Below are 16,025 nucleotides of genomic sequence, written 5' to 3'. Positions count from 1 at the left end.
GAAAAAAATGATTTTTTTTAAACATGTTGTTTTCATTGAGTGTGACACATATCAACCCTCTGTATTAAGAACAAATACATTATAACCATGAAATGGAATTAGCTTAAACTACATTACAATTGCAAATCGATATTCTCTGCAATACCTTGTGAATGGCATTTAGACTCGAGGCTTCGCTGAAACGATACCCCTGGTGTGAGACACTGGGCAGACAGGGAAGGGAGGGCTATCTGTATTTCATGGGACGGTGGGGGTACAAACATTGCAATTGGGGTTTCTTCAGGTAGGAAGTGGGGCTTGGGAATCCTTTGCTTCTGTGGACCTGGTGCACCATATATTTCTGTTAAGATGATATTTATACAGTTATAACTATTCTTAAAAATAAAACTACTATGAAAAAAACCCAATAAACCTTTGTGAAATAAATACATCATGTAATAAACTGAGTGACCATTTAGAGCTGTCTGATGACAAGAGAAGAGCGACCAGAATTATTCTGTGTTTAAAAGGCATGTCATATGCAGACAGGCTAAAAGAATTGAATCTATTCAGTCTTGAACAAAAAAGATTATGCAGCGATCTGTTTCAAGCATTCAAGATTCTAAAATGTATTGACAATGTCGACGCAAGAGACTTTTTCGACCTGAAAAAAGAAACAAGGACCAGGGGACACAAATGGAGATTAGACAAAGGGGCATTCAGAACAAAAAATAGGAGGCACTTTTTTACACAGAGAATTGTGAGGGTCTGGAACCAACTCCCCAGTAATGTTATTGAAGCTGACACCCTGGGATCCTTCAAGAAGCTGCTTGATGAGATTTTAGGATAAATAAGCTGCTAACAGCCAAAAGAGCAAGATGGGCCGAATGGCCACCTTTCGTTTGGAAACGTTCTTATGTAATTAACCATCCACCAATTATTGGGACAGTAATGGTACTCAGGGTGTTGGAGGGTAGTATCACAGTGACCAAACATTACAGAATGAGGGGGGGGGGGGGGGAGGGGGCTCTTAAATTACAGTTGGAGGTGTGTTCGGTATTCAGCAACTTCCAACGACTTTATATTACTTACAGAAAAGTAAAACACAATTGGGATATCCTGAATAAACCAACCATTAGCTCCTCACAACATTAACATCCGGGACCTTACAGTAGGTTTGAAATAAAAATGACAATGCTTGAGATCTGCTGCTACAGTAGGCTACTGCAGTGGTTTACTTGTAAACGCAGGTCCACTTGATACAAAATAACTTACCGGAAACCAGATACTAACAACAAAGAAGCGTAAATAGCATTGTACACAAAGTAAACGATGTGTTGCAACGTTATTTAAAATCAACGAATCTACATGTCGTTTGGTAATACTTGAAAGCGATAATAAGGTACTTTTAGCATATCTAACACAATCTAGTATCCGCACTTTAGATTATAAAACTGGATCTACCAGGCTGCCATAAAGCTTTACTTCAATAGGCTTCACGTTTGATGATACAAAGCAAGCCACTGCTGACTTCATTCAGTTGTTACTAAAATTGTTACAAAACCAGCAATGTATTTCAGTCTTCCCAAAAAAGGCTGTGTATGAAGTCTTGTGTTTATGTGGTTGTGTAACACGGGGTACTTTTCCTTTGGTAAGAAAAATTGCAGCAGTGCAATTATCCCTGAAGGCCTCTAGGAAAGTTTTCCTTTCCGCGGTGTCCTTGCATTGATTCAGGCACACATAGGCTTTATTTGGAAGATGAGGAGTGAATGGGACCAGTTAACACGCAGGGGCTGTTCAGCATTTGAAAGATGGGGAGGTTAACACCATTACCAGGTGTGAAGCAGTCTGCATCTCATGAGTTTCATTACTGATTGGTGGGTCTCTTCTTGAAAAATTAATGGGATTACAATTCCAAACTTTTTTTTTTTTTTTTTAATGGTATCAATTGAATCATGAATCACGGTAAACAATGAAATGACACGACAGTGAATTTTGCTGAGTTATTTGTACATTCTGTTATTAAGAAAATGATACAGAATATTCTGGAAATACAGAATAAAATATACCTGCATATTTTACTTTACCAGCGTTAATTACATAGACTAAATCATGTTTTACAGGAAACATTAAACACGATGACACGTTCACAAAATGGGTTATAACGTAACATCTCTTTAAATATCTTTTTTTTTTTTTTTTTAATGTACAAATTTAAATAAGTTATTATTCTAAAATGTATAATCTCATCAATATATCATGGATGTATCATGAAACAAATTGTTGCCATCAGACTAAATAATGGATTGATGGTGGATTGAACGAGAAACACACAGCGCGCTATCTAGACCACTTAATTAAATGCCCAGAGTAACAATATAACGTTGCTCCGGGTTAGTGTTTATCGTGTTGGGGTTACTATCAGGCATGTCTGAATTTTGAATGAGGTGCTCTGACTGTCACTCATCCTGTGACATCTCGTCGTGTTCCTGCACTCCGTGGCCGCTGATTGGATCTTATGGCTACGGGGAGGGCTTTTTCCCAGCTCGGGCTGTCAGATTGGCAAATTGAGGATCGAGTCGTTGTAGCTGCAGGTAGGGAGGACGGGATAAAGCGAGAACATCAAACAAATCTGAAAAACGAGAAGGCTGCCTTTTAATTTTTACATTGTTATTTTATAGAAGTGGAAAACAAGGACCCGTTTCCGAAGAGAAAATCATCATTCAAGCAGAGTCAAGAGGAAAACCTCGGAGCACGGGAAATACCAGTGTGCAAGAGTTAATGTTTTTTGTGGAAGGGGGTGGGCACGGGTTTTCTCAAGAACTTAAAAAGGACCCCGTCTGCCTGCTAACCGACCCACCAAGAAGCAAGCATGAAACCTTTGAAAAGGGGTAAGTTTAACTGAAGTCGTTAATGATTTTTTTTCTGTCGTGAGCGTTGCGAGCAATTGTTAGCCAGTGTTATATGCCTGAACAAGACGTAGAGCGCATGGCTGCGTTTTAAGCAGGAATGCGGTTTTGTGTAAATGCAGCGAGTGTTTGTGTTTGAATTTGGAGGGACAGTTATCCTGGGAAGTACTAAGCATGGTGTCCATCTGGTGAAGGGAGTGTAGTGCGACTCGGTTGAGCCAGGGCGTGTGTGTGTGTGTGTTTAGGGGGTCGTTGTAGTACCAAACTAGCAGCGCACATTCTTTGAAAAATTGATCAACTGTTTGTTTTTGCAGAATTCAGGTCTTGTAACTGCGCCCTATTACATACTTGATTATATCAAAGTTTTGGACAGCAAATTAAATGTTCTTGTTCGCACAGCTCGTCTTATATTTTAATCTAAATATATTTCTCAAAAAAGATGATACGTTTTAAGGAATTGTAATGGGTACATGCCTTGCTTGTTTGTTAATAAAAGTCCATAAAATAAAGTACAAGTAAGTTAAGTGATAGCTGTGGTAACTTTAATTGAAAGCAATACTAAGTATTATACATGTACATCGAATAATTACAATCCGGCGGTTTCTTTTGAAAGATTATTTTATACCACTGTATTAAATAATGACAGTCTTCTCGTTGTGGGGATTTAGAGTTTATTACACTGCTGCATTGTAAGAGTATCGTCGTGTTGATTCCAGCGCCAGTGTTTCTGTGCCCGTGTTTGACAGCTGGGGGAAACCCGCGCAAGTTCCTGTTTCATTTTTAAAACAAAGCCAGTATTGTTTTGGCATGTCGGCTTTATGAGCAAAGATAAGCACAGGATATGGCTTAACCGGTAACTTTTTTTTTTTTTTTTTTCGGTAGAGAATAACTTTGTTACTTTTTTTATTTTTCTAAGTTTATTAATTTTGGTGTGTGTGTAATAATTTTGTTTATTTATTAACGTGTTCCAAGAACATATGTTAGTCCGCAAAATAATACAAATAATGGTTTGCTACCTGCTGGAGGACACTAATTTGGTTTAGTCTTTCTTATTGAATGAAATGCGCTCTTATCTGAATGCTGATGAGGTGATGGAATACTGACTGTATGTGTATATGAATGGGTTTGTAAAGTGGGTTTGATGCGAATGTTTAACACACGTGTGTTTGTTGCAATACTCACTAGTGTTTTGTTTCACATGAATTGCCAAGGGCCATATACAAATGCTCAAATTTAAACCCCGCTTTAAGATTAAGTGCATTACCGGTAATGAATACTGGTTTACGTCGTTATGAACTGCTGTGTAAGCAGTTTGTATCCCTTCCAGCGGCTTGGATATATACCTGCCCCCAGGCTGTTTGCAGGTTTCAGTGAAAAGAGATTTTCGTGTGAGACGTGCAAAATTCCCTCCCCCAAGCCCCGGTTAACGCCATTGTCCCCTTTGTCAGGACGACAGGAAGGAATTCCTACATTACTGCCTGGGTCTGTAGATCAAATTACACGAAGTGAAGCCTTTTACTGCTGTCTGAGTGGAGAGTCTGTACCACTTTAGATTAACATTCACGTTTTTTTTTTTTAACTAAGCAGAGATCTGCACCGGTGCAACAGCTAGCTGAAATGTACCTTGCATGTTTGTTCAGGTTTAACAGACGAGTCTATACAGAGAAGTCTGCAATCACTTTATATTAATGTCTCACTGAAACGCTTGCGTCTTCCCAGCCCGGGAAGAGGAGCGCGTCCGGGAGCCCGAGTTCTCGGTGATGTCGGACAGTGACCCGTGCGAGGATGAGGTGGGCAGCAGCTTCCCCTTGGACCTGTCGGGCGGCTCGGGCAAGAGGCGTCGCCGTGGAAACCTGCCCAAGAAGGCGGTGCAGGTCCTACGAGACTGGCTGTACGACCATCGTTTCAACGCCTACCCCTCTGAGCAGGAGAAACTGAGCTTGTCCGGGCAGACCGGCCTCTCTGTGCTGCAGGTAGGGACCCAGCCACATCGCACCTCGCTTAAGGCTAAAGGCTGCCTCGAAATGTCATACTATTAATAACCAGCAACAGGACTTGCCTATTGAACTACATGTTGAAATCTGCATCGTTTCAGAGCCTGGGTGCTTTGAGCTGAGACTGTCCTTGTTCTGTCGAGTCCCTCGATGAAAGGATTTTTATTATTATTTTTTGGCCACTAGAGGGAGTCAATGGACAGCTCAAGTTGCATCTCCAGTAGTTTGTTACATAGCACCATTGATGCAGACATTCCAGTGCAGATTCACATCTGCCTGCAAGGTTGTTGGTGGTGCTGGTTGCTGGGAAGGAGCATGTCCTTGCATTTGTAGATAGCGTCTTGGTAGAAAGTTCAATGCTACGTTCCAGGCATTGCATAATTTAAATTCTGGAAATCTGTTTTTACATGCTTGACAAGGGCTCCTTAGTGGTGCTGAATTGTGTGTTTTGCTGATTGAAAGTTAATGCCCTCCCACTTGCAACTGCAAACACACTTAATACATCTAAATATATGACGTGAAGAGCACCCCTCTGTGGACAGACGCTGTGCTGCTCGTGCAGAGCCAGGCTATTAAGTAGCATTTCCATTTTCCGTTTATCTATTAACTGGAGAGTACCCTTGAGATGCAGCTGATTTAATCTAAGGGTCCCTAGCAACTGTGAACAGGCAAGCACAGCACAGTTAAAAATAGCAAAGTGCTTCAGTAGTTCATAAACTAATACAAGGTATCTTCCTAAAATGAGTTGAAATAAGATGTAAGTGACATGCCACAGTATTGCAATACTGACTTGCTCACACTTCATGTTAACGCTCCTGTTTCTCTGGATTTCCTTCAGATCTGTAATTGGTTTATCAATGCGCGGCGCCGTCTGCTTCCGGACATGCTCAGACGGGACGGCAAGGACCCAAACCAGTTCACCATCTCGCGGCGGGGGGCCAAGATCACAGAGCCCAGGATGGGAGGTGGACCCAGCTCTCCGGAAACAAGCCCGGCCCTCCTAGCTGCACTGCGCCCGTCTGTCATTCAGCCTGCCCCTTACCTGGACCTCAATATTCTAGGGAACACAGCGACGGCCATCTTGAGCGCGGCAAACTTCTCCACTGCGCCCGCCATCTTGAGCAGGGCGAACCAGCTGAGCACGGTAACTGTATTGAGCAAGACGGGCTCCTCTTCCGACTCAGCAGCCATCTTAGGCAGGGCAGACTCTGTGAGCCCGACCGGAGGACTGTTTAACACGCCACCCCCTACGCCTCCGGAGGTGTGTCTGCAGGACTTCAGCGACTTTCGGTTACTGGTAGAGGTAGCCCTGCAGCGTGCGGCTGAGCTGGATAACCAACGGCAGAGTGGGCCAGGGATGGTCAGTGCCAAGAGTGAAGCGAGCAAGGCAGTGACGAGTGAGCAGAGTAAGATTATGGACAGTGATGACAAGGAGACAGTCCAAAGTATTAACGTGCCAGCTATCCAAGGAATTGAACCAGTAAGTGGATCTCTAGCTGTGGAGAAGAGCGCTGCTAGTGTGCAACACGCCCAGAATGTCCACTTGGTGAATGGCGTGAGGGTTGATGAGAAGAGGCTGAATGCCCAGGAGACGGTTGTTCGCGGGGTCTATGAGCCGAGTGTCTGGACTATTCACACACAGAGGTTTGTTCACTCGGAGAGCATCCAGAGTGTTCCGGCACAAAGTTCTGTTGCATGTGCATGGAGCTCCCAGCACACTCGCACCGTGCGTGAAGCTGTGAACTAGGGCACGGGACCATCGAGAAACCTGTTGCCAAGCTTGCTGTCTGCTGCTTACACTACTTTTTTATATATTAAAAAACAAACAAAAGGAAGGAACACTGAATGTCTCATCAGTAGAAATGATAACTGGAGAAAGTCAATTGCTGGTACTTAATGTGCATCACAGATTGTTTGAAATGCTGTTGGAAATGTGGTGTCTTCCAAAAAAAAAAAAAAAAAAACTGTACTCTGGAGTTAAAAGCAGACCAGGCCTCCACATTTTCTTTTTAATCGGTGCAGCAGATACTGTGAACTGTTTAGAGGTGTTATGTGAGTTTACAATACATCAGGGCTTTTTAAAGAACTAATTTTAGGGACAGGATTCTTTCGAGTTTCTTGAAACTCTCATTCCAAAGGTATTCTGCGAGTTACGTTATGGGGATGGATATCGTTTAAACATATATGTGTGTTTTTTTTTTTGTGGAAATAGGAATACCAATGAACAGTAGTTTTGAGTCATTCCAAGTTAAATTTCTGCAGCCTCAAAGCAAAATGACAAACTGGGGAGGTGTAAAATGTATTATTTTAGTTCTTTCGCCAAATAGTTACCACCTCTTATGTTGGTGTTGTGAAGGTCGGACACGCAGTCATTCTGAATTATCAGATATCCAATGAAAGTTTCTTTTAAATCTATCAGTGTAGCAGATATTGCCTGCAATCATGCGCATAGCAAAAGCTGGTCTCAGAATCGGGTATGCAGGAAAACGCATGGATTTGAGTGTTTTCAGGTGTGTATAAAGTAGGCTGCAGTGTCACTAAATAATTATTTGAAACCCACAGTTAAGAGTAAAAATTCAAAAAGCTTCAGGTTATTCCATAAGTTTACCCTTTCTTGCACCATGTGCTAAATGCATTGACTTGTATAGTTTGTGTGTGCATGGAGTGTAACAGCCATTCACTGGAGCTGCTTTAGCCAGCCTTATAATAATGAAACTGAGACAGTGTTGTGGGATATTGCATGGTGGGTAAGGAGGCTGCAGTTCTAATCATGCTTCTGTACGTCCATTTATCTTGTGATTATCTGTCTTGCTGTCGGAACAGAGAAGTTGAAAATTAAGTTTAAGGGTTGAGTTGTTTTATGTGCACCATGTATTAAATTTTGTTTTTTCATTTTAAGTTCTATGTTTAGTAGCCAGACACAAACTGTGCACCTGCTGTTAAATGTGTGTTCATTTCTACGATTGATGCCTACGTGAAAAGGCTACAGGGCCCATTTCAACTTGACCTCTCCTGTGCATCTAAAAGAGTGGGCTGTAATATCCTGTTTTCATGTGACCAAAAAAATACATGTAAAGGGACACTGCAGTTTGATTCTTTTGCATTTTTATACTTTACTGGTGGTTGTGCCTTTCTGAATTGGAGGTCACCTTTTTGAACAAGCTGTTGAATAGTGCAATATAGTGAGGAGATAGACTTCATGAAATTCCACTTTTGTAGCCTTAAGTATGTGAATTTTTTTCATACATGTAACAAATAAAATTTAAATTCTTAATTTGTATGTTTCTTCTGGTTGTCCTTCTCAGAATTGAATTTATTGATAAACAGTACTTCAAGAACACAGTTTTAATAATAAAAATGCAATAAAGAAATACTTTTAGGTAGGAAAATTTATTTGTTTTCCACTGAATAATACAAAAGAGTAAACTGGATTTCAGAGAGGAAAAATAGAGGCAGACTGTGGTCTACTTCGTTCTCTTAGATACAGCTTTGGATCTTTCTTTGGTTCAACAATGGTACTGTAAATAATGTAACAAACCACCAATTGCATTCAATTTAAACTGGTGGGATACTACAGACTAAAGTCATCACTCAGTCCACAACCAGCTGGCTTTTCTGTGGGTATTCCATTCTTGTCATGATTAATTTATATGGGGATCAACTTTTCTACTTTCTTAAATATCTATATCACAAACCATAATATTTTAAAACACTGATTTAGGCTCAAACGTTTAAACTGAGGAAAGCGGGGACAATTCTAATGGAAATTACTTTCCAGACCCTCTACCCACCTGCATTTTCTGCTGGACAACACCACTGAACTAAAGACTTACACACATTGCAGAAACTTGACTGCTTCAAAATCATACAGATTCCTATTGTGTCTGAAGAGGCAAATCAATGAAGAGAGCAGTGGATGGTGTTCCTATAGGCTTGATAAAGTGGTGAAGGGAAGCTCACTTTTTGGTTGAGCCTCAGCTAGAGAAGTGTGGAGAAGGCTGCTATAGGGTGGTGGATGGTAGTCCCCAGGGGGCATCAGAGGCTTCATGACAGAGGCAGGGTTTTTATGTTGGTGGTAGGCGAGGCATGGGGGTTCCCTATTGGCTGAAGAAGGTACAGCAAGGCAGCGCTAGTCGTCCTTGTCCTTTGCGCCGTGCTTGAGGATACGGGTGAACTCTGCGTAGTTGAAGTTGCCCTTCTTGTCAATGGGTGCTTCGCGGAACATCTCATCCACCTCGTCGTCGGTGAAGCGGTCGCCCATGGTGGTCAGGAGCTCCCGCAGGTGGTCCTCGTGAAGAACTCCTGAGCACAAATAAAACAGGAAACGTGTGCAAACTGCTGACCGATTATAGATAGATACAATATATGTTAAGGTAACATTATTCAGGTTTCATTCGACTTCATGAAGAAAAATTAGTTAATTCACACTTTTGGCCATAGCTGTATACTAATGCCTGTTATTATTTATTTTTTTAGTTAAAGACACTGACACTATTAAATTACCCATCCCAGGAGGACAGTCAGTTACTTGATGCTAAAATATGTTATTCCAATGGCCTATCTCAAACAATGCAGGTTACTGAATTATTAAATCCAGACATTGGGCCAGTAGATACGTGCCACAGAGAAAAATATAGCCTGTAAGAACACATTGTTACAGAGGGATGTGACATGGATTCCATAGACAGATACACAGTGTAGAGACGTGCAGAGCTGCAGTCAGTGTCATACCAGAGCCCTCTTCATCGAAGCAGGCAAAGGCGTTGCGGATAACGTCTTCGGGGTCGGTGCCATTGAGTCGTTCTCCGAACATCGTCAGGAACATGGTGAAGTTGATTGGGCCTGGGGCCTCACTCATCATCCCCTCCAAGTACTCATCCGTAGGGTTCTTACCTGCAAACACCACAATACAGCAAGTCAAAGACCCCTACCAAACAAGAAAGCAGTGCCAAGTCAACAGCAATAACACAAAAGACATAACACTAAATGAACTGTGATAGTGTCACAGGAACGGTGATGGCTCACCGAGAGAGGCCAGCATGTCATGCAAGTCCTCCTTGTCGACAAAGCCGTCTCGGTTCTGATCGATCATGTTGAACGCCTCCTTGAACTCCTGGATCTGGGACTGGTCGAACATGGCGAACACATTGGACGTCGCCCTCTGGGGGCGCTTCTTCGTTGTCTTTCCCTTGGCGCGTTTGCTGGACATGATGGCAGCAGGTTGTTCCTGGCGGTATGAGGAGCAGGGATTAGTCATTCCAAAAAAATGAGGAGGGGTGGAAAAGCAGGAGTGCAATCCCAGAGCAGGAACTGAGCAGGAGGGGGGCAGCCGTTACATTTCTCCAGCAATGGGAGTGAGCTGCCATTCTAACTCTGAGTTGAGTTTCTGTTGAGGGTGAAGAGGCATCACAGTCTTTTTGTAAAAAAAAAAAACAACTTTGTTTACAATGTGGACAATAAGAAGAAAATAAATATAAACTCATCATAAGCAACCATCAAATAGTAAAAAGGAAGAAAGGAGCAGAAAAAAAAAAACTGAAATGTAAAAAAATACAAGAACACACTTGCTTTTAAACCAAGTCTAATCTAAAGCCTTCGTCGGTGCTAGGTCACCATGAATTGTTAATTTTTTATAAACGAAATCTATTAATGAACAGTAACACCAGCTCCAGCAACACAGGGTCTATTGACATTTCCTGCAGGGCAGTATTCTAGTTACTCTACAGACACAATACCAGCAGAACCATGAACTCTAGCTGCCATTCCAGAGCAGTACCAGCAGAACCATGAACTCTAGCTGCCATTCCAGAGCAGTACCAGCAGAACCATGAACTCTAGCTGCCATTCCAGAGCAGTACCAGCAGAACCATGAACTCTAGCTGCCATTCCAGAGCAGTACCAGCAGAACCATGAACTCTAACTGCCATTCCAGAGCAGTACCATTAGAACCATGAACTCTAATTGCCATTCCAGAGCAGTACCAGCAGAACTGTGAACTCTAGCTGCCATTCCAGAGCAGTACCAGCAGAACCATGAACTCTAGCTGCCATTCCAAAGCAGTACCAGTAGAACCATGAACTCTAGCTGCCATTCCAAAGCAGTACCAGCAGAACCATGAACTCTAACTGCCATTCCAGAGCAGTACCAGCAGAACCATGAACTCTAACTGCCATTCCAGAGCAGTACCATTAGAACCATGAATTCTAACTGCCATTCCAAAGCAGTACCAGCAGAACCATGAACTCTAACTGCCATTCCAGAGCAATGACCCTTGTTTTGCCTCTCTCTCTCTCTCTCTCTCTCTCTCTCTCTCTCTCTCTCTCTCTCTCTCTCTCTCTCTCTCTCTCTCTCTCTCTCTCTCTCTCTCTCTCTCTCTGCAGCTGCTTCAGATATGCAAGGAAGTTTACGTGGTGATTTTGCTAGGCGTTGGCCAAATTAAGATTGCTTGTGATGGAAATAAATAGTGTAATATTTAGGCAGTCACTGCTTGCTTGGTCCCTTATTCTAATCTGATTTGTAATTAGATGTACAGGGCTGTTATCTTCAGGGAGATCAGATAATTTAGAAGTAAAAAGCTTACAGATATTATATACGAAATCATTCTTCTTTTAAGTAATATTTAAAACTAGAACCATTGCGAAGCAAAGTTCACAGCTTTAAAAGTTAAATGTGTGTCAGTATTTTCTTTTGTTTTCACATTACTAGCTCAAACCACAAGGCCACTCTGCTCTCAGCCCCTCAACTCAAACAACAAGGCCACTCTGCCTCTCAGCCGCTCAACTCAAACCATGAGGCCTCTCTGCCTCTCAGCCCCCAGCTCAAACCATGAGGCCACTCTGCCTCTCAGCTCAAACAATGAGGCCACTCTGCCTCTCAGCTCTCAGCTCAAACCACAAGGCCACTCTGCCTCTCTGCCCCTCAACTCAAACCCCTAGGCTTTAAAAAACACTGCTGTTTCTAAATCATGAGTTCCTGTTTGAGAACAGAGCCCACTATCTCAAAGTAATTAACAGTGAATACACACTATTTTTCAATTGCATTTCCCGCTCAAAACTGATTATTTTGTTCCAGCTTATATTCTATGGTTGTGTACTTTGACGGTTTGGCCTGCTGTTAGTGTTACCTGCAGCAGTGACTCAGGAACAAAAACAAATAACAAAGGGTTGCCTTTTTTCAAATATATATATATATATATATATTTTATATTTTTTTATATATATACTGATCCTCTGGTACAAGAAATACTGATACTGTATTTTCACAATGGGTTAATCTGATGAAAATCTTCTTAAATATTTAAAAGTAAACAACATACGATTAAAAGTAAACTACATGCATTTTTAGAAGATTATATTTCAGCTTTCCATCCATTCTCCTTGTCTAGTCTGGAATTGAGTTTTGTCCTCATCTTAAACAAGTGATTCAATCAAGCAGAGATACAAACCGCTGTCATTTCCACAGTGGAGACTGCTTTCCTTAACAGATAGGAGGGGCAGAGGATGTGTTAACTATGCCACACTGCCCCCCAGTACAGTGATCCAGTCCTAAAGCTACACTGCTTCCCAGCCCACTGCTTACCAATGCTCAGCTCCAAACATTAAGCCAGTCTGCATCCTATTCCACAGCTTCAAGAAGCGCAATACTGGGATTGGTCTGTTGGGGGATTTGGTCTCTTTTGCTGATTTTCCATTTGCCTGACAATTATGTACTGGTACTTTATAACAACAGTCAATTTCCGGTGGAATTAAAGTGTATTTTTTTGTTGTTGCAACAGAATAAATATCAATTTAATCAGAGTGCCTAACTGAAAACCTTCACAACCACCAGCTCTGACCAGATGAAAACCATGGCAGTCTGTACAATATGGTAAAACACCAAGGTTGTCTGCACTGCCTCTTCTCATCCCCAGTTCGAACCCAGCCCTGGCAGCTTCAGCATTAACCAATAGGCTTGATAGCTCCCAGTCTACTCTACTATAACCACTGGATTAGCTGCTCTCCAGTTCTAACACAGTACTTCAGACTCACTAAAAGAATACAATACACGAAAGAATGTCATCATGGCAGACTCACCTCTGCTTCGGGTGGAGATAGGGAACTCTGTCGTCTTTCCTCTGCAGTTACTTCCAAGTCAGCCAGCTAAAAAGTTTGTTTTTCAGCTCAAGCTAGCTGTCCACGCCCGCTTTCTCATTCACAACCAATGGGTGGCTGGGCCTTGTCCAAACAAGACCCGCCCACCCCAGGGATTTACCCATACAAGGCAAAAGAATGTGAAAGTTTGATCCGGCTACCACCACAATGGATTTTGGGATATTTGGGAGTTATGCTGAAGTTTCAGGAACTTCGATAAGACAAGCCTTATTTAGAGAAAAGGCTGTGTGTGTTTGTGAAAGTCTGCTTCAGGAAAAGGGGGGGGGGGGCCTGTTTTCCTGGGCTGTATTCTACCAGAGATATGAAGCAGACCCAGCGGTTTACAGGCCTAGGGATTTCTTAATAAGGCACAGAGCACATCCAAAGCACCTTACTTCTGAGGATCACACACATGCCTTTGTGAAAACCCATTAATCAAAATCTGTGTGTCCTAATTTAACAGACTTTTTAAAGTTAGTTTCATAGATTATAGGGAAGCATGTAACAGAATTTGGGGCCAGATTTATTACATTTGTGTTCTGTATATTATTTATTTGTTTTAATATCAAAACCCTGCAGATACAGTATGTCATGTTGAAGGGTTACCGAGAGACTGCAGAGTTCTCATAGTCTTTATCATTCACACAGTGGCAGAACAATGACTCTAAATAAGTAAAGAAAAAAATCAACAACCGTTTTCTATTTCTTCCTGAATGGGAAAAAAAATGTTGTATTAAGGTTTCAAAATCATAACTACAGTATTCCAACAACTGCTTCAAGGTTTATAGCTGTACAGATTACAATCAAGTCAAATTCAGCCATAGAACATTTCAGCTTCATTACTGATTGAGTCTTAAAACTGATGCAATACAATTCGGATACTTGTTTATTTCTTGTTTTAAAACTTGTATAAACAAGGTTTGTTTGGTGATGCCTTTTTAATAGGATCATCTCAAATATGTCAAATATATTCACAAGCTCAAAAAAACTATGCACTGTAGATTGTATTGTGTTGCCATTCCTCAGATAGTTCTGTGGATTCACTTCCAGTCAGAAACTTTAAATGTATGTGTACTTTCAGAAAATTGCAATCATTACGAACACAATCCGATCAATAAATGCTGTAAAAACAAAGATTCTAGCCATGTGGTCCAAGTGTTCATACAAATGGATTGGGAGTAGAAATCAAATCCCAGTATGCGCTTCAAAAACAAATGCCTTTTTTTTTATTTGTCACTTTAATCAAATACAGTGGCAGGATTAATCATAGGTAACATTCATTTATTTAAATGGAAGTTCTATGTGCAAAGTGCATTTCATAATACAAAACGATAAGATATTAAACATTCTGTACCTGTATTATCACGTATGTCAAAACACTGCTTTCTAAATCATTCCAGTACGTTGTTTTAGCCATGTTGTATGTAGAATGAGCCAAGAAAATGACCCCAGTCACGGTAAGATGAACGCACAAACATTTGTGGTTAAGCACAATGGAAAATGTGGTAAATTATATCCACGCATGGCGATAGCCTGTTAAAACACAACTAATCACGGTGAAAGGATAGTGTGTGCAATAGCACAGTGCACCTTGCTGGGTTTGGAAATTGAAAGCTCTCAGAGATAACTCTCCACACTTTATGACACGGACGTTGCAGCCACTTTATTAAGCTATCTTGTAAAAGCCCTTCACTTTATTCAAACAGCTCCATTGACGAGGCGTGTCATTATGGGGTAAAGGCTAAATATAATTAAACATTTTTGAACATTGACAAAAAGTGAATGGAATATGTATGAAGGGTTAAAAATGACCATTACAATGTGGAGAATTTGTGCACCGTAAATATTATGATGTTCATACATTCTCATGCGCGAATCTGTACCAAAATCTACAACATATATGTCATTGGTTTGAATAAAGGTGCAGTTCATCTGTACCCACGGCAGCAGAGCGGCTAGACTGCGGTGTTTTTGCAATATTCTCCAAGTTGTTAGGGAAACTACAGCAAACGTAATTAGACTGGAGATTCACTGCTCTTTATCTGAACCATGTGCCAAAGGAATTCATTTGCATTATTTTGCAGTATTTGCTCTTTACCTTTTATGGATTCTTGTTAGATTCTAAATTAATTATTTTCAAGAAGCAATCATTTAAAAATAAGTTAGGTCTGCCCTGAAGGATGAATTTATTCCTGATTTTATTTTTGATGTAAGCGTTGTTTGGGTCTCTGTGTATCACAATCTGGCATCCTGTATATATATATATATACATACACACACACAGTACCAGTCAAAAGTTTGAGTACACTTGCTGGAAACTAGGTTTTTTTCATAACTGACAATGTTTTACGTTGTATACGTTTCTGTAAATACTTGAAAATGAAAACACATGTTACAATATACAAAACAAAACATAAGGAGTATCAAAGCAATGTTCAAGAAAATTGAAAATTGTCTCTAAATCTTGGATTCCTCAAAATAGCCACCCTTTGCCTTAATAACAGCCTCACAAACACGAGGCATTCAGTTAACAAGTTTCAGCAGGAAATCATCCGACATGTCTTCCCAGTAATTCTGCAGCAATTTCCAGAGATGTAGGGCACTTGTGGGTAGCTTTGCTTTGACTCTTCTGTCCAGTTCATCCCATACAAGTTATATGGGATTGAGGTCTGGAGACTGGGCAGGCCAGGACATTAGATTGAATTGTCCTTCACTTTCCTTCTTCGCCAGATAGTTCTTGCACTACTTTGAGGTGTGTTTCAGGTCATTATCTTGCTGAAGAATGAAGGACTGCCGAACTAGCCATAATCCTTATGGAATGGCATGCCTCTGAAGTATGCTATGATAGCCATGCTGGTTGAGCTTAAAATGGACTTGGTAAAGATCACCAACTCTGTCACCAGCAAAGTAACAACAGACCATGACACTGCCTTCTCCATGCTTGACAGTGGGAACCACACATGCAGAACTCATGCACTCACCCTCTCTGCGTCTTACAAATACTCGGCGGTTGG

General features: G+C 41.2%; 2 protein-coding genes across 2 annotated transcripts; one reads left to right on the top strand and one right to left on the bottom strand.

The window, feature by feature from the left end:
• Positions 1–2,240: 2,240 nt before the first annotated feature.
• LOC121319374 (homeobox protein TGIF2-like) lies at positions 2,241–8,169 on the top strand. The gene is made up of 3 exons (XM_041256755.1): positions 2,241–2,870; positions 4,608–4,861; positions 5,721–8,169. Exons 1-3 carry the CDS (start codon positions 2,852–2,854, stop codon positions 6,627–6,629), a joined length of 1,182 nt encoding a protein of 393 aa, XP_041112689.1. The 5' UTR covers positions 2,241–2,851; the 3' UTR covers positions 6,630–8,169.
• An 87-nt stretch (positions 8,170–8,256) lies between these two features.
• LOC121319375 (myosin regulatory light polypeptide 9) lies at positions 8,257–13,057 on the bottom strand. Its single transcript, XM_041256757.1, has 4 exons — positions 12,955–13,057; positions 9,908–10,109; positions 9,614–9,775; positions 8,257–9,184 (listed from the first exon to the last, which is right to left on the bottom strand). The coding sequence occupies exons 2-4, from the start codon at positions 10,089–10,091 to the stop codon at positions 9,012–9,014; spliced, it is 519 nt and encodes a 172-aa protein (XP_041112691.1). The 5' UTR covers positions 10,092–10,109; positions 12,955–13,057; the 3' UTR covers positions 8,257–9,011.
• Positions 13,058–16,025: the final 2,968 nt, after the last annotated feature.

The sequence above is a fragment of the Polyodon spathula genome, chromosome 8, assembly GCF_017654505.1.
Source record: "Polyodon spathula isolate WHYD16114869_AA chromosome 8, ASM1765450v1, whole genome shotgun sequence".
NCBI lineage: Eukaryota > Metazoa > Chordata > Actinopteri > Acipenseriformes > Polyodontidae > Polyodon > Polyodon spathula.
The sequence above is the reverse complement of the archived record's forward strand: the minus strand, read 5'-3'. Positions and strand labels throughout refer to the sequence as shown.

Bases quoted from the DNA above. Each gene is read 5' to 3' on its own strand.
- LOC121319374 (XM_041256755.1), top strand. The intron at 4,862-5,720 runs GTAGGGACCCAG...GATTTCCTTCAG, and splicing joins CCGGCCTCTCTGTGCTGCAG to ATCTGTAATTGGTTTATCAA.
- LOC121319375 (XM_041256757.1), bottom strand. From the start codon at position 10,091: ATGTCCAGCAAACGCGCCAAGGGAAAGACAACGAAGAAGCGCCCCCAG. The intron at 9,776-9,907 runs GTGAGCCATCAC...TGGTGTTTGCAG, and splicing joins TGACATGCTGGCCTCTCTCG to GTAAGAACCCTACGGATGAG. The intron at 9,185-9,613 runs GTATGACACTGA...ATTTGTGCTCAG, and splicing joins CTTCGATGAAGAGGGCTCTG to GAGTTCTTCACGAGGACCAC.